The sequence below is a fragment of the Portunus trituberculatus genome, chromosome 32, assembly GCF_017591435.1.
Source record: "Portunus trituberculatus isolate SZX2019 chromosome 32, ASM1759143v1, whole genome shotgun sequence".
Taxonomy (NCBI): domain Eukaryota; kingdom Metazoa; phylum Arthropoda; class Malacostraca; order Decapoda; family Portunidae; genus Portunus; species Portunus trituberculatus.
The window spans coordinates 3,033,182-3,054,136 of record NC_059286.1 but is presented as its reverse complement, the minus strand read 5'-3'; the positions used below and the strand labels follow the sequence as shown (position 1 = coordinate 3,054,136).

The following is a 20,955-nucleotide window of genomic DNA, read 5'->3' as shown; positions in this document are numbered from 1 at the left end:
TTCACATTCTGAGATGCAACGTCAGACAGAGTGACATCTCCCTCCCTCCAGTTCCTTCTATCAAACTTTTACACGTTGCCTTCGTCTCTCCTGTCTAGCGTCTCAACTGCTTCTGATGGTCTTTCGGAGTTTATCATTACTTTCTCTCTCTTTCTCTCTCTCTCTCTCTCTCTCTCTCTCTCTCTCTCTCTCTCTCTCTCTCTCTGTTTTTGACACTTGTATATTACTTTCCGCTTTTCTGTTCCTTTGATCTGTTTTCATGTCTCATACATCTATATCAATGTCTGTTCTGTTTATCTATCTATATCTATCTATTTATCGGTCTTTGTGTCTGTTTGTTTATCCATTTATCAATCTATTTGTCTATGTATCTATCTATGTGTATGTCTAGTTATCTATATATCTGTTTATTCATCTATTTGCCTCTCTATATACTTTTTTTTATTAGTTTATCCATCAATTCAAGTCTCTATCAGTAAATCAATAATCATCTATTTAGCTGTCTTTTTATCTGGTTGTGTATCTATCTATCTGTTTGTGTATTCATCCATCTTTCTATCTACTTACCTATTTATCTACTTATCTGCCTATAAACTTATCTACCTGTCTATCTGTCTAACTGGTCGTCTATCAAACTATCCATCTATCAATCTGTTTGTTTATTTATCCATCTTTCTATCAACTTACCTATTTATCTACTTATCTACCTATAAGTTTATCTACCTGTCTATCTGTCTAGCTGGTTGTCTATCAAACTATCCATCTGTAAGTCTATATCTATATGTTGTAGTCTATATGTTGTTTGTGAGGGGCTGTAGCCAAGTCACTAGTGTTAAGCGTTCACAGACTCTCACACACAGTTTTCCCAGGGGTGGCAAGGCAAGCAAACATGTAGACTTGCATTATGTTAGTTTAAATGCACTTAACCCCTTCAGTACTGGGACGCATTTTTACCACGTATTTTGGGTATGATTTTATTTTACATTAGAAAGAGTCTATGGAGGTCAGAAGGTTAATGGACACAGTCTTCACTATCTTAATCCCCACATAAGTTTCTGAAGCTGTATAAAATCACTAAATAGTAACTGGAATGAATACGAAAACACGTCATAGTACTGAAGGGGGGTTAATACAGCGATAAACCTAGCTGTGTTTATGTTAACTTCACTCAGGAAACAGGGCTGTGAACGAATGACTGGTGGCTCGGTTACAGCTCATAACAAACTTTAGAGTGACCATAACATATATACACTTTGATGGATCTTAATGAGGTCCATCCAGGTTAGCGTGATAGGACTCTCGGTGTCAGCAGGTGATTACACTGCGATGTTTATGATCTTTGACTCACCACCACGAAGACCAGTGGATCAAAAAACCCTCGTGACAGATGTATAATTGGATGCTGAGTTACTTCTCTGCTATTACGTATTTTTGTTTATTTTCAGGCTCTTTCTTCAGTTAAACATTAGTAGCCAAATATTAAAACGTTATAAATTTTTTGTTCATTATCTACCTTCTTTTTATACTCCCTTTTCTTCTTTTAAGCATACAACATAATGGAAAACAAGCATTATACTTTTAATACAATATTTTTAGATTCTATTTCTTTCATGGCAAATTTCAGCAGCTAAATAGAAAATAGCCGTAAAGAATTTCCAGTTTATTTTTCTTTACATATTTGAGTTTTATATTTCACTTTCTGCACTCCGTTTTTTTTTTTAAGCAAATACCAATAAAAAAAAAAAGAAAACGTACTGTAAACTCTGGTATTTTCGTAATTTATTTGCTTCCTATTCTTAGTATTCCGTTATTTTCTTTTAAGCAAACAACACTGAAAGAAACGTAAGGTAAACTGAGATATGTTCATTATTTCGTTACTTCCATTTTTAGTGACTGAAGTGCTGCTCGTTTACTGCCACAAATTCGTTCAGCAGTTCTCACACCTGAACCACCTCACTCACACCACAAACCACACCCACAAACAGAAAGAATGTATTGAGCGTAGAACATTTATCCCACATATCAAGATCACATGTCCATTTATCTATCTAAGAGGTCGAGTTTGTATTTCCCCTCCTTCTGACTAACATTATTCAAGGTCAAGGTGATCTGAATTAAATTTTAGGATGTTTTAAACGAAGAACATCTATACTTCATATCAAGAACACCATGTCTGGCTATCTATCTCTCTATCACGAAACTTACACTCTCATACTTAAAGGAGGTCAAATTCGTATTCCTCATTCTTAAGTAACATTATTCAAGGTCAAGAACGTTTTCTAGATAATGTTTTAAGGATGTTTTGAACGAAGAACATCTATACCCCATATCAAGAACATCATATCAGTCTATTTATTTATCTGTCACGTAACTTACACATGAAGAAGGTCGTTTGTATTCCTCATTCTCAACTAACATCAGTCTAGGTAAGGAACGTTGTCTAAATAACGTTTTTTTAGGTTGTTTTAAAGGAAGAATATCTACACTACCTATTAATTTTGTATTTCCCTTCCTTAACCATCATAATAACATCAATGAAAATCAAGAACGTTGTTTTTAAGGTGTTTAGAACGAAGAACATCTACATACTACGAACACTATGTCTGTCTATCTGTCTATCTATCATGAACTTTAAACCTAAAGGAGGTCGACTTTATATTTTTCCTCCTTTACCAACAGTATTCAAGGTCGAGAGCGTGGTCTAAATATAAGCGTTCTCCGTCCTTCCCCTCACCAATTACCGCGTCCTTGAACACAACAAGCTTTCTTTATTTTTTCTTCTTGTCTATTAACCTTCCTGAATTTTTATTTGTTAACGCACTAAGGAGCCCGTTTAAGGGGGAAAAAATGAATAGAAAAAATGTTGTTTCATAATGAGACTCCTAAAAAGACACCCTAGGGAGAAGGAAAAATGTTGGCATGTTCAGTTATTAAGGCTACAGTAGTTAATAGTCTAGTGTCTGAGTCACAAAACGCCATCTTAATAAGCTCTAAGTGCCGCGAAGTGGAAAATACAGGAAAAGAATGAAAAAAAAGTGGATGTCAGGTTCAATTGGTAAGGTTAAGAGTAGTTATATGTAGTTCAGTTTCTGAGTTACAAAAGCGTACCTCAAAAACATAAAAAAAAAAAACACTCGAGAGAAGGAGAGAAGGATTCAGTTCAGTTCCCATGGTTACAGTAGCTTAGTTCATTTTCTGTCCAGGAGATGCAAACATCGATTTATATAAATTACTAAAAAGAAAACTACAAGAAAGGAATGAAGTAACGTTGACAAGTAACGTTGAGTTTAGTTTCTGCGTTACAAGAGATTCTATAAGCTGTAAGAGGCCATCTGGATTCTGAGTGGCAGGCGCGGAACACCCTCGTGCTGTCCTGAGCCAACCACCGCCAACAGAATCGCAAACTTAGGAAGCAGGAGTTTGGACAATGTGCCTTCAAACTTCATCTTCAGAGCAAGCTTCACTACGAACACTGCCTGTCAGAAACCTGCAGTGCTGAACTCCCTGAAGGCCAGACTGACCTTCTCTGCGTCTGCTAAGGTCATATGGAAGGTCGCACAATACACAATACCTCCACTTCCCTGTGTGAGCGATGGTGGTCGAGCAGCGGGTGTTAGTTGGGTACAGAACACTTTCTCTTCTTTCACACCACTTCGTCTCCTTCCCCAGCAGGCACCCCACACCGCAAGCCATTCAGATGATGGATCAGACACGCCCCTTCCATCTAGAGACTACCAATCAAATTCATTCTCCTCAAACGATGACCAATTGCATGCGTGGCTGGAGGGGTGGACCAGGCACGGCTTATCGATTCACCCAACTAAAGACGTGCATTAGGGCAGGGTGAACAATTGGCGCCTCAACCTAAACTAAAAAAAAAAAAAAAACCCTGCAGACTACACCAGGATGTATTTCAGTGTGGAGATTGAGGACATTGTATCGGTTCCCACTTTTGTATGCATTTCCTGTTCTTCTTTCCTCTATTCTTGCTATAACCACGGAAGTAAACATGGAATCTCAACCTCACCACAATCCAAAAATTCTCAGCTGGCCCGAATAATACGCACATTATCAAGGGCAAAGCCAGCCATCTAAGCCCATATAATTAAATGCTTCAGTAGATAGATCATAACTTGAAGATGACGAAAGCTGCACAGAGAGAAGATTGTTACAAATTAGCACATCAACTTGAACCTCGTGACCTCATAATGCCGTCACGAATCACTGCTGCTCATGAAGGGGTCAAGAAGGTCACCGAGCTAGATACACTACAGGTAATTAAGATAATGCAACATGTACGTAAAGTTCTGGATTATAAAGTGAGCGAAGAAATAAATTAGTTGATAAAAAAAAAGTGAGGGAATGAAAGGAAATAAATATATAAATCTCTGCGGACGTTCTCTCACTGGGCATTGCTTGTTCATTACTAACTAAATGCGTTCTCTATTCACGCTTCGGACTCGCTGATATGCATAACAAAACACCGTCGATCAGCCCTGCACAGCTCGGCTACGGTAATTCCCCTTTTTCACCCTGCTCATCAGGCTAACTATTCAGGCGGCATTTGGCGGGCTTTGCTACCCTCCCTCCCCATGCCATGCCTCCCCTCCTATTTTTGGCATCCGGATTAATTTTGTTCAGGCCCCCCTCACCTCCCGGAACGGTAAATAAAATGATGCGGTGGTAAAGTGAAGGGATACACCAGCGCGGGAGTGAAAGGAGCAGAATGTGATGGAAAGTTTGGGTGTGAAATGGGATCGTGGTGGTGGTGGTGGTGGTGGTGGTAGTGGTGGTTATGGTGGTTGTAGTGGTGGTGGTGGTGGTAGTGGTGGTGCCTCTTTCTTCTTTTCATTCATTTTGTATCCAGGCTAGAGAAGGAATGTATATATATTTTCTTTTGTATAATGATGATGATGATGACGATGATAACACGGTCACGTAAACCACCTTCATCACAACAAAAATAATAACATGAACATTAATGACAATAACAACAAGAACAACAAAGACGATAATAGTAATAGTAATAATAATGATGATGATGATGATAATAATAATAATAATAATAATAATAATAATAATAATAATAATAATAATAATAATATATTATTAATAATAACAAAAATAATAATATAACAATAAAAATAGCAATAATATGATGTAATGGCGATGATAATGAAGAAAAAGAAAAGAAGAAGAAGAAGAAGAAGAAGAAGAAGAAGAAGAAGAAGAAGAAAAGAAGAAAAAAAAGATGAAAAAATAAAAGACGATAAATGAAATAAAATAATGTACTGCTATTACCACTACTACTACTATTACTACCACTATCACTGCTGCTGCTGCTACTACTACTACTACTACTACTACTACTACTACTACTACTACTAACTAACTAGAACAACATAAATATCAATGATAATAAATCAATAATAAAAAAAAACAATAATAACAATAATGAAATAAATGACGCAATTTCGTGATAGCCTTCCTTGTTTTATATGATTTCAAACATGTTCGCATCGCGTTTGTAAATGACTCAATTAATACTATGTACATATTTCAATCCTCCTTTTTTTATCAATTGTCTTTTAAAATAACTTCCTTTCCATGAATCCTATACGCAAGAAATACAAGTACACCAAGTCACTTTTTGTTATTTTCAATTTTGCCTTCTTAATATACATTTGTTTTTATTTTCATTTGCTACAATGGCCATTTTTTTCTATTCATTATCCTTTTTTTCTTACTTTTTTTTTTCCCCAACAAGGTTATCTTTACCTTCACTCCTTCCCTTTACCCGCGCCAGGCAGTCAGCATCAGATGGGGGGAAAAAAAAATCAGCCATTACATTAACTTTTTTCTCACAGGAACGCGTCAATTAATTACAAAAAAAGTCAGGCACACATCTGCATTAATTAAGTGAACACCTGGCAGCGTGCTTGTATTCCTGACTCTAAACTATCTATCGCGCTGCAGAGCTGTCTATTCGTTCCTGTGTCTATTAGTGTATTATCTTTTAAATTATCTATCTCTTTTGCCAGTCTTCGAACTTATTACCCATGTCTGTTTCATTACCCATTTACTCGTATATACAATTAAACTAGCTATTTTCTGCATCTATTGGTGTATCATCCTATCTCTTTCAAATTATCTACCTCTTTCACCAGTCTTCGAATATATTACTTATGTCTATTTCACTACTAATCTACTCGTATAATAAACTACCTGTTTTCTGTACCTATTAGTATATCATTCTATCCCTTTCAAATTATCTACCATCCTTCTCAAATTATCTATATCTGTAAAGCCTTCACACTCATTAGATAACTGTCACTTTCACTATTTATAACCAAACTACTGTCTATTTATAACCAAACTACTTATTTCGGCACAAAACTGTTTATTAATTCCTGTACCTATTAGTGTGTCATCCTATCTCATTTCCCAGTCTTCATACCCAATACGTAACAGTCTACTTCACTATCAAACCATCTATATGTAACTAAACTGCCTATTTCACTAGATAGATGGATAGATAGTTACACAAATAGATCAATAGACAGCTGAATAGGCGGATTAATTTGCTAATGAAGATTTGGATTGATAGATAGATTAATAGAAAAGTATGTAGACAAGCAGATAGATAAATAGATATATAAATAACTAGACAGGTAAATGGAGATAGATGGATACACAAATAAACACAAATTCCTATACCTTTTAGTGTGCCATCCTATCTCATTTGCCAGTTTTTAAGCCCAATTAGTAAGTCTATTTCACTATCAAATCATCTCTATACCTATCTTACTGTCTATAAATACCTACTCTATCTGTATATCATATTGTCCAATCTATTTCAAGTCGTCTCTCTTTTATGTCAGTTCTCATGCTATATATTTTGATCTATTTCACTACCATAACACTATAAACACTCAAACTATCTGTATAAATCCCTGTATCTACCGGTTTATGACTTTATCTCTATCTCTACACTGTCTATTTTATACTAATTATCTCTTTTATCAGCTTTTACACTCAAAACAAATCTCTACATAAATCTATTCCTTTCTCTACAAAACCTTTTATAAATCCATGTATCTATCAATATATTTTTCCTATCAATTTCATATTATCTCTCTTCTATTAATTGATACTTATTATCTTATCTCTCCCACACCATAACTCTCACTACAGGATCGATTTCGTCACAAATACTTTAAATCCTTGACTCCAATTACCTTCCATCCCAGTGTCTATCAGTGTATCACCCTAACCTATTTCTCTTTCTATACAGATCGACCTTCCTCCTCTTTCCCGAGAAATGTCCGCAGGGAAAGTGTCTACCGAGAATACGCCGAGGGGAAGAATGTGAAAAAAAGTCTGGAGAGAAAAATGTCCTTGGTTGAATACTGGAAAAAAAAAAAAATGTGTATGTAAAGAAAGACAAAGGAAAATATGTCCGAAAAAAGGTCCCTTGTGAAAATGTCCAAGGGAAAGAACACGAGAGGATATATCTTTTGAGAAAAGCCCAAGAGTGAAGAAACATCCACGGAGGAAAATCAAAGGAAAAGAATAACAGCAAAGAAACAGTCCAAGGTGTCATATTAGAGGGAAACTGTCCACGAAGCAAAACGCAAACGGTGAATGAGTCCAGGGAGAAAAAAAGGCAAAAATGTCCTAAGGGGAGGGCATAGAAGGGCAAAAATGTCCCACACAGGGTTGGCTGGCTGAAGGGGCGCCGGGCCATTACCTTTGCGGGTGGCGGCCAGGTGGGATTTATTGGCGATCATAAGCCGAGCACACGCGGCTCGTATTTAACTTGCGTCGCGCCGCTGTGGTGTTTGTAATTCCAGCACAGTGACGGCGGTAAATTTTTTGTTATCCAGGTCATATACAATTCATATATGCATAGAAAAATAACATTAATACCTATTTAATTGAGCGCGTGCACAAAAGTTTGACGGATCAGTTTGGGCCTCACAGTGTTGCAATAGTTGAGCATTCACTATAAACTATGTATTTGAGGCACACGTGTACTGCTAACTAGTCTCCAATCAGCTAGGAATCAGCGAGGATATCCAGCTCATGTAGGCTCAGCGACACACAGGTGCAGCCACAAGTCAATTAACCTGCCGTACTCACCTGCACTGATTTTACTTTCCTTTAAGTCTTTCACTGCGAGATGTATCAATTCTCAGCACTAAAGGCAATGGAATCCTTATAAACATCGACATATAAAGAAAGACAGGAAGGTAAAAGAGTAGAAGTAGATACAGCAATGTCTTAGTCAGTGCAATGCTAAGAGGTGGCTGGAGCTCAGAAGTAGATGTCTTAAAGCCGTTAGCAATAAAGGAAAACACGAGAACTTGCAGGAAGGATGTTAAAAATGGAAAAAAAAAAAAACCTGTCGTACTCTATCATGAACACTGCCTAACACTGCCAGCTCCTTTCTCTACCAACTCTACGTTTCTCCGTTAACGACTGACCAATATTTATTTTAGAGCCTGGCTGAACTGATAGCAGGCAATCTTACCAGAAATAAACCTTCTCTGACAAGAATTCGAACCCCACTACTCTTTCAACACTGGCCAAACTGGATACAGCATGAAATACAGCACCTCCATCCATTTTTCTTCCCTATATCCCTATGTCTTCCCTACGTCCTGCTATGTGCTGGTAATCCTCTCCAGTTCAACCTCAGAGAGATTTTCCGCAGATAAATAGCAAAAGAACAAGTAACAGGTAAGGTAAGCTAAGGTGAGGTAAAGTGTTGAATGTAAGGTAAAGGAAAGCAAAGTATAAGAAAGAAAAAGTGTTGGAATTAAGTCAAGATGAAGCAAAAGATGGTAAGACAAGATACAGTAAGGTGAGGTAAGGTAAGTTTAGGTAAGGTAAGGTACGGTACGGTAAGGTAGGTAAGGTAAGGTACGGTACGGTATAGTAAAATTAAAATAAGGCAATGGTAGGGCAAGATAAAGTAAAATAAGGTAAAATAAGATATTGTTAGGGTAAGGTGAAGTACGGTAAGGTAGGAAAAGACAGTGGTAAGAGAAGGATAAGGTAAAATAAGACAGTAGAAAGACAAGGTAAGGTTAAATAAGTTAAGATATGAAAGTGGCAGAGCAAAGTAAGGTAAGGTAAACATAAAGACAAAGAGGGGTAAAATTAGATAAGATAGGCAACGTGAGGAGAGATAAGGTAAGATGAGATACAGTGACAGGACAAGACAAGGCATGGTAAGGTAGGGAAGACAAGACAAGGTGAAGTGTGGTAGGCAGTGGATGTCACCTTCAGCTCGGCGTCCAGTAAATATAAGACCACTGACAGGAAAATAAGCGCCTTAGTTAAGCAGCTTTGCATACGCTCCTCTCCTTCACCACCTGAGCCACGCCAAGACAGGTATAAGCATGATCATAATCCACCTGTCTTCCTGTCCATTAAGCCTCCTACCGTCACCTGAGTTCAAAATTGAAGTACTTTTAGTTTTCAGCACAGTTCCTCGCCTCGACACAGCACCATTAGTCTTCCTATCCATTAAGGCCTTGCAGGGTTCAGAGCTCCCGAAAGTATTTTTACTCTCAAGACACAACCTCCCTCTTTCAATGTTCACTCACTATTGTATAAGGAATATCAAGGAGAATTTATTCATTTTTTCTGTTTGAAGACACAATGTTCTGGGTTTAACATTCCCGAAGGTATCTTTAATTTTTATTTTGAAGATATAACCTCCCTTTTTCAACATTCAGTCACCATTGTATAAAAAAATCAACGAGTATTTATTATTATTTTTCTTTTGAAGACACAAAGCTGAACAGTGCACCATAAATCTTGTCAATTAAGATCTCATAAATTCTTACATCCAGGAAGATCATTAAACGTTACGTCATTACAACCTTCCTTTTCACTAAGTTCCATCACTAGGTTGTAAAAACTCAAAACGATAATCCAAATTTCCACACAGAGGCTCGTCATTTAGAATTTCACATCCACTAGCGAATTATCAAGTATTCACAATTTCACGATGTATATGTAGTTTCAAGACAAAACCTTCTCTTTGTAGCATTACGTCACTGATATGTTCACAATTCAAGGAAACATTCTGAGTTTTAAGACAGTCTCTCATTTCAATGATACCACATTAACTTTTTCATATTTAAAGTTTCAGAGTATATATTCACCGCAACACCGAGTAATTTTTCAGCCTTCCCAGCCAGAATATTATATTAGGTAAGTTTATCCATCTCCTAGCGCTCAAAATTCAACTAAATATTACAACTTCCAAGCCACACAGCTCCTCTTTTCGCCCTGTGTAAAGTGGAGACACACACCCAGTACATTACATTAGTTACTGTATGCGTCACCTGGTACTCAGAACTTAACAAAACATTTCCAAGGCAGACGGGTTCCTCTTTTTCATCCCCCAGACAAGTACAAGAGACAAACGTATCCATTTATCTTTACAGTTTTCAGCTGCACCTCTCGTCCAACACTTATGGTACTACCTCAAGCCTCTCCAGCCTTCTTCACGCCAGGAACCTCCCGCGCCGCGCTTCGCTTCACCTCTCAGACACAATGTAGGCTGAGCGTCGCTTGGTGAGGATGGCTAACAAACTTGCTCTTAAAATTTTCTGCACTTTACTCGCATGTGTTTCTCTTTTATATTTTGCATTGAAGAAGTGAAATAAACCTCTCACGGACCTCTGCGACATGAGAGTGGCTGTAAAATCACTGACATTTAATAATAAAAAAAAAAAAAAACACGAAATTCAGGAGGGTTTATATTTACATCATTACAAATTATTCTTCACGTAGCGGTGTTCATATTTTCTTTAATACTACCATTTGATACTTCAATGAAAAAGGTTCATGGATTTGTGAGGCATATCAATGTAAATACCGCTTCCAGACACTTTAATCCTTTATCTACTAACAATAATACTATCTGCTTAACCACACTATTCAACTAAGCAGGAAAAATAATAACAAACACTTTAGAATTTGTACTGGTTGCTTTCATTAAATGTCAAATCATTTTTCTATCAATGGTATCTTTTGACATTGTATTCTAATCCACAACCAAACAATTCCCTAATGCTCGAGGAAAATCAGAAGCGTTCAAAGTTAAAGAGTTTGTAATTTTTCACTAATTTTCATTTCTTTTCGTCTAAACCGCTAAAATGACCCATAATCGATTCACGGCAAGAGAAAAATAACTCTTTTCTGTCTTTGTCTACCTGTCTTACTGTGTATATGTCTCTGTCTCTGTCTGTCTCTCTCTTTCTCTCTCTCTCTTTTTCTCTTACCTCCGCATTTACATAAACAACACCTGAGGGAGAGAAAAAAGAAAGCAAAAGAGAGGCAGCTCATTACCATTCCGTTGAGAGAGAGAGAGAGAGAGAGAGAGAGAGAGAGAGAGAGAGAGAGAGAGAGAGAGAGAGAGAGAGAGAGAGAGAGAGAGAGAGAGAGAGAGAGAGAGAGAGAGAGAGAGAGAGAGAGAGAGAGAGAGAGAGAGAGAGAGAGAGAGAGAGAGAAAAGGGGAGAGAGGGAGAGAGAGAGCGAGTGGGAGTCAAGAATACGAAGATCAATTTGGATTCTTGTTTGGTTTGTGCCTTCGTGGACTTTCCTCATTCTTCCAATTTAGTAGAGAGAACAAACAAGTGAGAGAAAGTCAGACCCAATCACCGTGTGTGTGTGTGTGTGTGTGTGTGTGTGTGTGGAAGGAATGGTGCAACAACACGACTAATAAGAGAGAGAAAAAAATGGAAGGACACATTGAGAAGGAACAAAAGGCGGAGAAGATTAAAAAAAATAATGAAAAAAAGGGAAGTAACAGAAAGACAGACAGAAAAAACAAAAAAATAGAAACAGAAAACCTAAAAAAAACCCAATTACCCACTGAGTGATGTAAGAAACAAAGGAAGAAGAGATAAAAGAAGGAAGTAAGTAAATCAGGGGTGGGCAAACTTTTCAATACTAAGGCCACACTAAAGAAAATCACAATCTTACAGGGCCGCATACTCTTATCAACCCAAAATCATTAATACTTGAAACACACAATAAAAGGCTTCAAAAAAAAAAAAAAGGCATTCTCACACTCATATGCACACTTGAGGGAAGAAAATGAAATGCTCACAATACTATTTTGGCATTGTTTATTCACTTGCTCTTTCCAATTCACTAACATTTGTCGGGGCGCATGAATTCCTATGGCAGGCCGTAGTTTGCCCTCACCTGATGCAGATGAAGAAAAACAGAGGAGAAATGGGAATGAAACACGATAAGGAATAAGTAATAAAGTTAAAAAATCAAGAAAGTGGGAAGGAAAGCTATGCGAGGAAAGGAGAAAATACAGAGAGTGATGAATAAGGGGAAAACAAGAAATAAAGGAAATAGAAGACTGAAAAAAAATATATATAATAGCAATTTAGCATAAACACACAATTCAGAAAGCAAGAAAAGAAAAAAAATGAATAAAAATCGAAAGAAATAGTAAAGGATACGTGGAATAATTAAAAAAGGAGCACGGAAGTAAGGAATGAGAGGAGAAAAGAGAGAAGAGAGGAGGAAAGCAAAGAGAATTACCAGAAGACGCAACGGAAGAGGAAGAGGAGGAGGAAGGAAGGAAGGAAGGAGCAGAAGTGGACAGAAAGAAAAAGAGAGGAAGGGAAGTGAAGTAAGGGACACGAGGGAAGGAGGACAGGGAGATGGAGTGGGGGGGGGGTGAGGGAGGTTATGGGGCAGTACTGTCTAATTATTTCATTACTTGGGCAGAGGCTTCACCTGGCGCCATCACGGGAGAACATTCCGCTCCATAATTCAACCTGCTTAACACTTATTACTGAGCTTTAAAAAGTTCCCTGCACACACACACACACACACACACACACACACACACACACACACACACACACACACTACGTCCCTGCAAAATTTTACGCTTAAGAAGGAAGCCAAGTTTTTCTTCTTCACACGAGTACAGACACGCTTTGAGTCTTAAAAAAAGGAAGACTGGAGAGGAGGAAAAAATACTAAGGAAAAAGGATGTCGTGCGTTGCTCCCTGAAGGAAAAAAAATGGAGGAAAAAAGGAGGAAAACGTACTGCGAGCTTAATACTGGAAGGAGGTACTGGAGGAAAAGCTACAAGATGACAAGTCGTGATAAAACATGTACTTCCTAGCGTCGCAATTTACTTTAGTTTACTTATAAGACTCCCGGAATGGTGCAAGTTTACAAGTATTTGCTTCGCCTCTCCAGCCGGCGGTGTGGAGTTGGCCAAGTTTTACATATAAATAAGAACTTTGGAGGGGCATTTTCACGCATCCATAGCCAATATCAGGATCAAATAACCTCCCTGGCTATAAACTAACTCTGATATAAATAAGAGTGAACAAGGAAAAGTAATCTTGACTGGTCTGGCGTCTTATCTCAACCTAACCTAATCTAACCTATCCTAACCTAACTGGCCCTATATACTAATGGTAATGGTAATAATAAAGTTTGTAAGGGTGAGTCTAGCGATGGATTAACAACTATTACTGGCTCTAATGGTAACAATGATGGTTAGGTTAGGTTAGGTTAGGTTACGTTAGATTTCCAAGAGTGCTAGTGAAGATTGTAGTCTCTAGTGGTAGAAGTGGTAGTTAAGTTAGGTTAGGTTATCAAGTTAGGTTAGGTTAGGTTAAATTATCGAGGTTTCCAAAGATGGCTAGTAAAAATTTAGTTATTCTTCATCATTAGTTGACAAAAATGATCAGAACTCGACTAACAATCCGCGTGGCCATTGAAAATACACAGTCCTTATACGATATCAGAGCACCAAATAACATAAAACCAATAAAGGAAGGAACGACATGATAATCTGGACAACTGGACACACTGGCGATGAATAAGGAAAGTTTTCAAGACAGATACTTCACATGTCCAGAAGTTGTGCGACTGGGTGTGTGACAAAACAAGCCATCTGGACAAGACTGGAGAAACAAGGAATGGGAGAGAAGTTGGCAAGAATAAAATACAAAATAGGTATAAAAGTTGCGAGTGTCCATGTGTGACGAAATTTTGGGGTGAATTAATATAATGAACATGAAACGTTATTGATTTTAGGGCCAAACTGAGCCAGAAAACGTTATTGATTTTGAGGGGAGAAGGGAGGAAGGGAGGAAACGAAGAAGGGAGAGGGAGAAAGAGAGAGAGAAGAGGCAGAAACTGATAGGGGCGTGTTTCCTGAACCTGTTGGAGAGAGAGAAGAGAGGAGAGTAGGAAGAAGACGAGGAGGAGGAGAACCGAGAGAGGAGAGAGAGAAAGAGAAACTGAAGTGAGAGAGAGAGAGATCCTGCTAAAGAGAGAAGAGAGAGAGAGAGAGAGAGAGAGAGAGAGAGAGAGAGAGAGAGAGAGAGAGAGAGAGAGAGAGAGAGAGAGAGAGAGAGAGAGAGAGAGAGAGAGAGAGAGAGAGAGAGAGAGAGAGAGAGAGAGAGAGAGAGAGAGAGAGAGAGAGAGAGAGAGAGAGAGAGAGAGAGAGAGAGAGAGAGAGAGAGAGAGAGAGAGAGAGAGAGAGAGAGAGAGAGAGAGAGAGAGAGAGAGAGAGAGAGAGAGAGAGAGAGAGAGAGAGAGAGAGAGAGCTCCAAATTCGACGTACCGATATGGACGTTGAGTTCGAGGTTGGGGAGGCTGTGGCGGGGCCATGGGAGGTTCAGGTACTTGAGGAACTGCTGCGCTTCGGTGGCGATCACGTAGGTAGTGAGTCCCAGCACCACCACGCAGTAACCCAGGCTGCCGAGGCTGTTCAGATGGCAGCCACACCGACGCTGAAGGAGAGGCAGAAGAAGGTTAGTAACTTTATATTGTTTGTTAGTATATGGAGAGTTGAGAGAGAGAGAGAGAGAGAGAGAGAGAGAGAGAGAGAGAGAGAGAGAGAGAGAGAGAGAGAGAGAGAGAGAGAGAGAGAGAGAGAGAGAGAGAGAGAGAGAGAGAGAGAGAGAGAGAGAGAGAGAGAGAGAGAGAGAGAGAGAGAGAGAGAGAGAGAGAGAGATTAGAATAGATTGGGAAAGACACAGAATTTGGGAGGCACTTGTATAGTTTTATTACGTTTCAAATTAAATAAATTGAGAGAGAGAGAGAGAGAGAGAGAGAGAGAGAGAGAGAGAGAGAGAGAGAGAGAGAGAGAGAGAGAGAGAGAGAGAGAGAGAGAGAGAGAGAGAGAGAGAGAGAGAGAGAGAGAGAGAGAGAGAGAGAGAGAGAGAGAAACCATAAGCCCAGAAAAAAAAATAACATAAATGATACCTCACGAAAAGATACTCACACCTAAAAATAAAAATAAATAAATGAATGAATAAATCTAATAACAATTTCACATCACGCCTATAAAATCTATCAATCCTTTTCCCATCACACTCACCACGCAGACCAGCTCCGTGACACCTGGCCGACCCTCATCACGTGACACACCTGCATGGACCGAATCTGCTCACCTGTGCCGCTGCAATGGTGAATTTATTGAGCCCACCTGCCACACACCACTCCGTCAACAGCGCAGCGTAAACAGTATCAAGCAAACATTTATTTTTTCTTAAAGGTGCGCAGCCAATTCACTCACTTTCACTTCCATCTCTCTCTCTCTCTCTCTTTCTCTCTCTCGTGTCGATTAATCTATATTTTCTCTTCCTCTTCCTACTCCTGTACTTCCTCTTCCTCTTTTTTTTTCTTGCAGTCTCCCTCGTGAGCCTTTGGTATTCACTACATTCATTTATATTTAAACATTTATTTCTCCTTTCTCTCGTCCTCCTCTTGTTGTTGTTGCCCTTCTATTGCCTCTGCTGCTGTTGCTACTGCTTCTGCTGCTTCTGCTACTACTACTACTACTACTACTACTACTATTTCTGTTATTGGTGGCTCTTGTTTTTTTTCATTCTTGTTTATGTACTTTTATCTTTCTTTTCTCCTTTTTTCCCTCTTTCTCTCCTCCTCCTCCTCCTCCTCCTCCTCCTCCTCCTTCTCCTCCTCCTTCTCCCCCTTTTTCCTTCCTTATTCATCTCAAATACGAGACAAATTTCAATCAACCAATCTCAATTAATCAGTCAACATCTTTCTTCTCCCCTTCTTTCACTTTCACGTCTACATATTTCTCCTCCTCCTCCTTCCTCTTCCTCCTCCTCTTATTTGTCCTTTCTATTTCTCTCCTCTTCTTCTTTTTTCGTTCTCCTTCTCTTTCAGTTCCACAATTTTCTCCTTCTCCTCCTTTTTTACTTTTATTTTTTCCATTTCTTTATCCTTTTCCTATTTCATTTTCTTCTTACTCATCTTCCTCTTCTCTTTCAGTTTTGAATTTGTCTCCTCGTCTTCCTCTTTCCCTCCTCTTTTAGTTCCATATTTCTCTACTCCTTTTCTTCCTCCTCTTCTTTCGCTTCATTACTTCTCTTCCATATTTCTCCTCTTTCTCTCCTCCTCCTCTTCCTCCTCGATACTGTTGCTTGCTCTACTTTCTCTTCTTCCTTCACCATACTACTGTTGCCTCCTCTTCTTCTTCTTCTTCTTCTTCTTCCGTATTCCTTCTTCCTCCTCCTCCTCCTCCTCCTCCTCCTCCTCCTTCCCCTGGCTGCCATAGGAGTGTTTCAGGTTCATGTGGTCGATGCCATGTGAATTAGTTGGATAAAAATGGCGCTCCAGGTGTGGGTTTGAAATATTTCATGACCAGAGTATCAAGTTTTTATTTCTATTTTATTTCCTCCGAGTGAGTTGTGATGTTAGTATTCAGTGTTTTTTTTATTTATGTTTTTTTATTTCTTACTTTATTCCTTCGGTGTGCATGAAGTTGTGCGGTAGTGGGTGGGGTTGGTACTGTGCATGACTCTGCTTTCATTATAAATTTACAGGGACACACGCACATGCACACACACACACACACACACACACACACACACACACACACACACACACACACACACCACACACACGCAAACATACACGTAGCTACACAAGACAGATATTGGCACTTGGGAGTACGCACGCGTCTCTCTCTCTCTCTCTCTCTCTCTCTCTCTCTCTCTCTCTCTCTCTCTCTCTCTCTCTCTCTCTCTCTCTCTCTCTCTCTCTCTCTCAGGTTTTGAAGCTTCGCACGTAAGGGGAAAGAATGGTTCACCTGATTCGGATGCTTGTACGAACCTTCAGTGTAAATTAAATTGCGAGTTTCCTTTGGCCAGTCTCTCTCTCTCTCTCTCTTAGTATATGTGTCATCCTACATATATCTACCTTTCCCTACAACACACACACACACACACACACACAGAGTACGCAAGACACGCACGCACACACAAAGAGAAAAAAAGGGCAAAAACCGATCCTTGGACTTTTAAAACATGAGGGAGGCAGTTCGCGGCGCCCGTTTCTTCCCTCGGCACGCGATTCCCCAATATACAAGGGTCGCCTCATATATCCCAGCCCAACATCCCACATCCTAGTTCCTCTTCCTTCTCTCTCTCTCTCTCTCTCTGGTGCGTTCCTCTCTACTTCACCCTTTCCTCCTTTTCTTTTGTCATTCACCGTTTACTTGTTTATCTCTCTCTCTCTCTTTCTTTTTCCTGTTTCCCATTCGCCTTTTATCTTTCTTTTCTCACACCGGCCTCTTTCTTTCTCTCTGTCTGTTTGTCTGTCTGTCTGTCTGTCTGTCTCTCTCTCTCTCTCTCTCTCTCTCTCTCCCTTCCTTCCTCTCCTGATGTCTCCTATTCTTTCTCTATCTCTCTCTTTCTCCTTTTGCTTTTTTGTTTCTACCTTTCTTTTTTTTCCTCTTTTCCTTATATTTCTCTCGATAAGTCGTCATACACAGTGAGGAAAGGGGCAAAATGTCTGCTGCTGTTTGTTTCTCATTTATATTTTCACGTTTTTCTCAACTTTCCAATTTTTCACTTCCTCTTTCTTCCTTATTTTGTCTCTAGTTCTTTCTGTCTTCATGATTCTTTTTTTGTCATGCTGTTGTTTCTACATTTCCTTTCTTCTTGCTTCTTCATCCTTCCTCCCCTCATCTCCTTTACCTCTTACTCTTCTCCCTTTCTCCCTCTCCCGTTCAGACCACTACTCCCTCCTTTCTCGCTCCATTTACCTCTCACACACTCCCTCTTCTCCTCCCTTCCATCTCTATCTCTACATTCCTTCTCCCATTCCTTCTTTCTGTGCCCATCAACTTCTCAAACTCTCTTCTCCATCGTCTTTTCTCCCTCCACAGCTCCTTTCTTCCTTCCTCCTCCGTCTATCACTCATAATCTCTCCCTCCTTTGCTACCCTCTCGTCTTCTCTCTACCTCTCCGCCTCCTTCCTTCCTTCCTTCTTCCCCGTCTCGTAAAGTCCACGTCTCAGGTACAACGCCTCTGAGAAACTTCCCTGTCGCTACCCGTCCAGGCCACGCACGCTGTTTCTCTCTACGAATTATTGCAAAGTCCTTTTCTCCCCCTGCAGAAGGCGATGCTGGTGGTGGTGGTGGTGGTGGTGGTGGTGGTGGTGGTGGTGGTGGTGGTGGTGGTAACTGTTTCTCTTTCCTCATCCTACCAATATCAGTTCTAGGGAAGGCATAGGATGTAAGGATTCTGTAGGGCTTATTAGGATGGCTATCAGCAGAGTGAAGGATAATGATAGCGACTGGTAAGCTTGTGTATAATTAGGTTAAATTAAAGAAAATGAGATAACTACGTGGTATTGATCGGGGGAATGAGAGAGAGAGAGAGAGAGAGAGAGAGAGAGAGAGAGAGAGAGAGAGAGAGAGAGAGAGTCTGTATGGTTTCTCAGAGCTCTATGTGATTCCTCAATTTGGATATGTCTTGATAATGTCTGAATGCTCTCTCTCTCTCTCTCTCTCTCTCGCCATGAACCATTACAAATTCAACACCACGGACATAAAACCCACGTCATAATGTTTACAGAGAGAGAGAGAGAGAGAGAGAGAGAGAGAGAGAGAGAGAGAGAGAGAGAGAGAGAGAGAGAGAGAGAGAGAGAGATGCTGGCGTCAAAACAAACACACACACACACACACACACACACACACACACACACACACACACACACACACACACACACACACACAAAGAAACAAACACAGCCATAGACGTACCCACAACTGCCAGCCCTCACCCTGCCTCCACACACACACACACACACACACACACACACACACACACACACACACACACACACACACACACATACATACACAGACTCACCGGAAAAAAGAACACACTCCCAATCCAATTACTCCCAAAGACAACACAAGACAAAAGGTCAATGCTCCTCGAGGCATCAGCGGCGGTCTGACTTGCCTACAGTGGCCGCAGGAAGAGGACGAGGCTGCGGGAAGGTCTTAGAGTAAATTAAAACAGTTTTTCTCCCCATTACGAGATTCCCCTGTCAAGACGGGCGGCCCAGCGGTGTCTTAGGCCTCACCAATGGGATCCTGTGGCGGAAAGGAGGGTGAATGAAGGGGAAATGTGAGCTGCTAAGGGGGGAATGTTACAAGGGAGGAGGACGCTACCCCTGTGACTCTGGCTCGGCGGGGCGGGCGATTTACGACATGTGGTTGTACTGAGAGTGTGAAGAAGTGGTAGTTAAGTGTGATATATGAAGAAAAGGTGAAGAATAACAGGAATGAAGGTGGATAGGAAAAAGACGCTATCCACTGACAGGGACGTGAAGAAACATGGTGATGAACAACATGTGGTGGTACTGAATGTGAAAAAGGAAAAAAAATAGTACTCGTAATTTTTTATGTAAGCAAGACTGGCCAAGAGCAACACAGCTGGGAAGAAAAGACTCACTAACGCTGCCATTCCCGTGAGACAGAAAGCAGGTTCAAAATTACGATGTTAAGTATCTTGATCCCTGCTTTCTGAAGGAGTTAAGTCACAGGCAAGAGGGAACACAGAAGCAGGCATGGAGTTCCAGAGTTTGTCAGTTAAAGGGATAAAAGAAGGAAGTCAAGTAAGTCAAGTATGATTTAAATGTGATGTAGTAGGAAAACATATGTTCCTCTGCATCAACTTGTGCTTCCCTCCCACCAACTCTACACATTTAAATTTGATAAAGATAGATGAAAAGAGGATATCATTCAGTCAGATAACAATAAAAATGCTTAAATATAGGAGTGTGCAATACAATGAACAATAAATAGATGAGAAAAATAAAATAAATAGATAACCCAAGGAATGTGATATATAATGCAACAATGAATGAGAAATAAGAAGAGCAGGACAGGAAGGAGAAGGAAAGGCATGTCAGGGGAAGGGAAGGTTACCCAGTTAGGAAGAATAAATAAAGCGTAGATTTAACACATGTGGAAGTACTTTTAGTGTGAAATAAAAGGGAAAGAGAAGAGAGTAACTGGGGCAAAAAAGGGGGAAGGAGGAAACACGAGAATCAGAAGGTATGAGAGGAAAGACATACGAATATATTTAAAGAAGAATAAAGAAGAACAGAGGATGAATGTATAGAAGAAACAGAAAGGAAGGGAAAAGGAAATATACAAGAAGAGAGGTAAGAAGAGGAAGAAGAATTAGTATGAGATGAAACTAAATACATGCAAGAGAGAGAGAGAGAGAGAGAGAGAGAGAGAGAGAGAGAGAGAGAGAGAGAGAGAGAGAGAGAGAGAGAGAGAGAGAGAGAGAGAGAGAGAGAGAGAGAGAGAGAGAGAGAGAGAGAGAGAGAGAGAGAGAGAGAGAGAGAGAGAGAGAGAGAGAGAGAGAGAGAGAGAGAGAGAGAGAGAGAGAGAGAGAGAGAGAGAGAGAGCATCTGGTGGCTCGAAATACAAGTCGCTGTAGCTCTTCGTCTTTATTAGGGAAAGTGAAGGAGGGGAAGAGAGGGAGAGGGAGTGAGGAAGGGAGAGGGACAAAAAGGAGAGGGAGTGGGGAGGGAGAGGAAAGAGAGAGGGAGGAGGAGGAGGAGGAGGAAGGAGAGAGAGAGAGAAAGAGAGGAAGAGAGAGA

At 39.9% G+C, this 20,955-nt stretch overlaps 1 protein-coding gene across 5 annotated transcripts in view; it reads right to left on the bottom strand.

The window, feature by feature from the left end:
- The window catches only part of LOC123511854 (protein tincar-like), a 310,085-nt gene that overhangs the window by 81,075 nt on the left and 208,055 nt on the right, over nucleotides 1-20,955 (bottom strand). For all 5 annotated transcript variants that reach the window (XR_006676963.1, XM_045267904.1, XM_045267905.1 and 2 more), the window contains exon 2: nucleotides 14,636-14,804. Coding sequence is in view for 4 of the 5 variants with exons in the window: in XM_045267904.1 (XP_045123839.1) it covers nucleotides 14,636-14,804 (169 nt within the window). In the remaining variant the exon portion in view is untranslated. The remainder of the gene's footprint in view (nucleotides 1-14,635; nucleotides 14,805-20,955) is intronic.